Source organism: Triticum urartu, chromosome 2 (genome assembly GCF_003073215.2).
Source record: "Triticum urartu cultivar G1812 chromosome 2, Tu2.1, whole genome shotgun sequence".
Classification (NCBI taxonomy): domain Eukaryota; kingdom Viridiplantae; phylum Streptophyta; class Magnoliopsida; order Poales; family Poaceae; genus Triticum; species Triticum urartu.
The window spans coordinates 539840372-539846302 of NC_053023.1; the positions used below are offsets into that span (position 1 = coordinate 539840372).

Sequence of the window (5931 nt, forward strand, 5' to 3'; positions counted from 1 at the left end):
ATGATGAAGAAGACGGCTATCAAAACCCTAACCAATCTAATGAAAACATTACTTTTATTAAGAACTCCACCCCTCCTGACGTCAGCGAGGCCGGCTGAAGGAGGGGGAGCCGATCTATGGTGGAGGCCGAAGTGATGGTGGCAGCTAGGTTTTGAGAAGTCTCATACAGGAGAAAGAGTCTCGTCTGCTTGTACAGGTTGTAACCTCCAGCTAGTTGTTCTCAACGCCCATCGCAAAAAAAAAAAGGGGGGAAGACGAGGAGCATACTCGTTTGGGCTTTTAAGGGCTTCTACTAGGCCGGGCCACGTCTGTTAACGCGGGTCCATGGATGATAATGCCTCAAAAGAAAAAAAAACTCTTTTTTTTCTTCCTATTTTATAGCGTGATACCCCCGCAACCGCAGCTCCGTATATCCCAACCCAACCCCAGCAAAAGCAGTCCGCGACTTGCGAGCAGAGTACACGACGCGACCGCGAGCCAAACCCTACCGCGAACACGTCGGTGATGAGCTCCTCCAACGGCAACGGCGGGAAGAAGCCGGCACCGTCCGGCGGGCGCGGGGGCATCCGCACCCTCGCCGACATCAACCGCGGCCCCTCCGGGTTCCCAGGCGCAGGCGGCAGCGGCAGCGGCAGCGACTCCGATGAGCCCCAGGAGTACTACACCGGCGGCGAGAAGAGGTTTCTCCATCTCCCTCCTAGCAGATTTTGTATTGCCCTCTCGAGATTTGGCGGCGATCGCTTGTGGGCATCGGGATCCCCGCCTCCTGCTGCCATCGTCTAGTTAGGCGTAGATTGCAGAACGGCAACCTCATAAATAACCAGATTTATATTTTTTTTCGGCGGTTGATCTACGTCGGTTGGATTCTTTTGGCATGCGAACTGTGCGGGATACAGGTTAAACTTTACTAGGTTAGAGCTGACCACCGAGTTCTGAGAGGTAGGTGTAGTGTTCAATGCTGCTCAGATTAGATCGGCACGAACGATTGCAGATTGATACTTTTTGCAGGCAAATTTATTCAAGATCGGACTAGTTTAGTTTGGTCATGTATTGGTTCCGCTGAAGTGTAGGCTTTGCTATTAGATTTATGGGTCTGTCTGGTGCACATCTAGATGTGCCCTACTTATTGCATATCTAAGTGACTCAATCATCAAGCTTAAAAAAGGAAAAGAAAAAAGAAAGAAAATACCCACACGAATCTCCGGGTAAAAGAATCAATGATATAGGACTTAGATGTGAAATACTTACGGCATCTAGATGTGCTTTAGCAAAACTGTAGATTTATATTCGGGGAAGTTTCTGCCACCGCTGTAATTTATTGGTTGACAATGTGAACATCTACTCCCTCCGTCCCAAAATTCTTGTCTTAGATTTGTCTAGATACGGATGTATCTAACACTAAAACGTAACTAGATACATCCATATTTAGACAAATCTAAGACAAGAATTTGTGTTAGATACATCCGTATCTAGACAAATCTAAGACAAGAATTTTGGGACGGAGGGAGTACTAGAGAAACAACGCCAAATAATTCAGTTCAGTTTAATGTACTTATGCTATCACGTTTCATTCTGATCTTGTTTCTTCTAGGCTTCTAGTAGTCTGTTGCCCAGTCTGGTAGTGTTATCAACCTGTCACAACACAGATCATCTGATCACCTAGTCCTTTTAGTTTGATGAATATAATGACTCTACCTGATTTAGTCATCCTCAACTATCATTACGATGAACATACAGGAGGTGGGATATGATGGTCTGTTTAGTTTTCCAATAGTTCCAAACCATTTATATCTAAAACAACAATGCTATCATCAGTTCGCTTTTGGTTTGCTTCAACTTCCGGGATATGGATATATACAATATTGTGAACTGTATAATGGCATCCACATATGTACTTGTTGTAGGCAAATAGCCTTGTAATTTCTTGCTGCTGTTACCAGTTGCAATAAACTATATCTATCTGTCAAAGTTGCTGTATGTAATGCATGGTACAAAAAGTACCCGTGTTAATGTTGTATGGTGGTCATAATTCTAGTGATGCATCATGCATCTCTTCACGATAATCAGGTTGACAAATATCTGATGTAGCATGACTCCACTTCAATCAAAGACAGCTTATATTGTTATACCATTTTTTTTTCTAAAGTTTATATATGTATATTAGATAACTATTTTTTGCACCCAATGTTACCGCTATAAGAAGCCGTGTGGAAGGATTCTAGATTATGTTGCATGCCTTCCCAAAGGCTGGATATTACGTTGCTTCAGTGTGGGCTGTTGGTCTATTTGCACCTTAGTACTAATATTGGCCCCCCTTTTTTCATCCATCTGGACTTCTGGACCTCTTTTGGCCTGCAGGTTCAGTGCCATCTTATCATGCATCGTGACTAGAGCACCTGAGCTTGAACACTCCTCTGGAAATGTCTACATATTACAGATGAACTGCGTTAATAACCAAGTTAAAAAAGGTGCGCCTAAGCGAGCTCTTAAGTGCCTAGGCTCTAGGCGATAGCAAAACGCCTAGCGCATAACTACGCTTAATCTGCGCATAAGCATACACTTTGATCAGAAAAGCGCAAGGCGGTGGCAAAACGCATAATTAACGCCTAGCGCGTTTTTTGAACTATGGTTAATAAGAATAAATGGACCTATTGCTAGTGGTCCGTCCAAAGTAGAATCTGTTGTACTCCCTCCGTTACTAAATATAAGTCTTTGTAGAGATTCCACTATGGACTACATATGGAGCAAATTGAGTGAATCTACACTCTAAAATGCATCTACATACATCCGTATGTGGTCCATAGTGAAATCTCTACAAAGACTTATATTTAGGAACGGAGGGAGTACTTTTCTTGCATTTAGGGTCTATATGCTTTTCTGTGTCTTTTTTGTTCCCCTTCTAGAGTTATTACTCCCTCCGTTTCATAATTATTGTCATGGTTTTAGTTCAAATTTGAAACATAACCACGACGATAATTATGGAATGGAGGGATACTTCATAGCATGGGTAGATCTCAATAATTTTTAGTTTGGGTTTTCTGATTGCTTTTGAATATTTACATTTTTACTTGAATAATTTTTTTCCCTATATTTGTCTTTGCTTCTGTGCAGTGGGATGCTTGTTCAAGATCCAACAAGGAGAAATAATGTGGACTCAATCTTTGAGCAAGCTAGAGTGATGGGTGCTCAGCAAGTTCCACTGCCTTCTTTTGAAGGCCAATCTTCCAGCTCAACCAGCTTTGCAGGAACAGGTCGTCTGCTTTCAGGGGATGCGCAGACAGCACCAGCTGCTCCTCAACCACCGCAGGATGTTCTTCACAATATACATTTCTGGAACAATGGTTTCACAGTAGATGATGGTCCACTAAGAGCCTATGAGGACCCTGCAAATGCAGACTTCATCGAGGTTACAATGAATCTTTTTAAAATTTCTGGGCAATTTTACTTTGTCGTGTACCAGTAGTTGTTTTCAGCATGTCTTTTCATCATCCCCCTGTGTCGCTGTGTGCTGCCTTCATATTTTTGCATGCCTTTTGATGCTTTAAATATAGAGTTTATATTTGAGGATGGTTGTTATGCTTAATAGTGTACTAGTGGTTTCATAGGAGTGTAGGTTATGACCCAAGTCATCATGACGAAATGGTAATTACACAGTTCCATCAGTTTTTTACTAGACTGCCTTGGGCCCAGTTTGTAGTATTACCAGTATTACTACTTCCAACCAGTTCTGATAGAGAGTAGGATGTAGCTGCAACATCCGAAACTCATATTGGGTGGAAAATTAAGCTGGAACCTGAACCACTCCTATGTTAAATTGTTAATACATCGTAAATCAAAACATATCTCGCTTCACTGTGACGATTACCATGCCAGAGAAGGAACATTGAAAACAGAATGTGCACTTGCTCTGGTTCTTAGTTTGTTCTCATACACCATTTCTTGTCACTAGCTTTTTCCCCCTCTTAACCTAAGTCTGCTGTTTGAGGTATGGATTTTATTAAGCTTTTTTTCAAATCCATGTGTTCTCAGTTTGAGGTTCATCCATAGATCATCTGGATACGTGCTGCTTTCCATTTCCTAGGTCGCAGTCAGTTTTGCATTATTTGAGTATGGTAACAAGGGCAACATCCACCCCTGCGATTAACATTTAAACATGAAGTGAACAGTAGTTGTTTGCGGTTGAAGGAAGTTTACACGCTCACCCTGTACTTTCAGAGCATCAAGAAGTCCCAGTGCCCCCAAGAGCTGGAGCCTGCTGATCGAAGGACAGCTGTCCATGTCAATGTTATAAAACGACATGGAGATTATGAGGTAGGCCTTTCATTTATTTGCAGTATACCAGTGTTAAATATGTTAACCTTGTTTGTGGTTTTGTTCATCTAGGAACCTGCAAGGCCTCGATCAGCTTTCCAGGGTGTTGGTAGAACCCTTGGTGGGTCTTCAGCAGATGAGAGTCCTGCACCAGCTCCTGTGACACAAGAGCCCCGCGGTGCTCCCAGGTCAATTGGCATAGTTGTGGATGACTCGCAGCCCTTTACATCCATACAGCTAAGGTTGGCGGACGGCACTCGCATGGTCGCTCGGTTTAACCTTAACCACACCGTGGGCGACATCAGGTCTTTCATTGATGCATCCCGCCCAGGAGCTGCGCGGCCGTATCAGTTGCAGACTGGCTTCCCACCCAAGCAGCTGACTGACCCTACGCAGACTGTTGACCAAGCTGGACTCAAGAACTCCGTTATCATGCAGAAGATGTAGTTCTCACCGAGCTGGATCTGTCGCACAGAATGTCTTTCCGATGCAATTATTAAATTAGTGCTGCTGAATGGTTTATCATGTCCACTAGATACTGCACTTTGCATGCAACCTGTGATGTACTGGTTGTTTTGTCGATAAACGTCAGTGGAGTCTATATTCGTCTTGCTACCAATTATGAATGTCTATCAAAGTTAATGAATGTCCGGTTGTCTATCATCAGATGGGCTTGCTTGTTCTCATTTCCTTTTCCTTGAATCGTAAGAAATTGGGCCTTTTATTTGCGAGGGTAAGAAATTGATATAGTTTCAGATAGAAGATTCAGTTCCAGTAAAGTATCGTAGAGTAACCTCATTATAATTTCGGATAGAAGATTCACTTCCATTCGATTATCACCCCTTACACGCGAGATAACAGCAGAACGCTCTCACCTCCGATGTGCAGAGTTAGGTCTAGCTAGGCTCTTTACTTTTTGACCATTTTTCAGTCTCCAAAACTAACGTTTTATGCTGCAAAAATAGCACTAGAAGTCTACATCCAAAATGTCACTACCTTCATGAAGGCGTCTACGCCCTTTTCCACTGCACTATGGGGAAAACCCTAGTTCCAGGTTCCTGGATCGGGCGATGACGGTCCTTGGAGGCAATGTGACGGTCCTTCTTCGAGGCAATGTGATCTTTACTTTGCTTGTCCCGTCACTGCCAGGGCCGGCCCTGTGTTTCGGGAGGCCCTAGGCGAACTCGACGATATGGGCCCCTATGTCCTATGTCCTAAGACCATATATGTATGCGTGTGCGTTATATATATATATATATATATATATATATATATATATATATATATATATAACTTATTAAGAGTAACTTTCAATCACACATCTTTACTTTAAAATTTGACTATAATAATTCAATGATTCCATCAAGAACAATAGTAACCAAATTCGAAGTGACTCTATCAACAACAATGATATAAAAAGATCGCAAAATGAAATCCTAGACATGTACATAGAATGACAAAAAATTAATAGATTGGATTAGAAAATTTTAAAATTTTGTGCATACTGAAATTGGAGGATGGATCATGGATGTATAGTTGAATGGATCATGGATGTATAGTTGAATACGTACATACTAAATAAAGAAGAAATAAACTACTGAAGGTTTGGGGGATGGACAA

At 42.2% G+C, this 5931-nt stretch overlaps 1 protein-coding gene across 1 annotated transcript; it reads left to right on the plus strand.

Moving 5' to 3' along the window:
* The first annotated feature begins 393 nt into the window (after window positions 1-393).
* LOC125538617 (plant UBX domain-containing protein 4-like) lies at window positions 394-4974 on the plus strand. Its single transcript, XM_048701875.1, has 4 exons — window positions 394-680; window positions 3112-3406; window positions 4216-4311; window positions 4384-4974. The coding sequence occupies exons 1-4, from the start codon at window positions 505-507 to the stop codon at window positions 4756-4758; spliced, it is 942 nt and encodes a 313-aa protein (XP_048557832.1). The 5' UTR covers window positions 394-504; the 3' UTR covers window positions 4759-4974.
* Window positions 4975-5931: the final 957 nt, after the last annotated feature.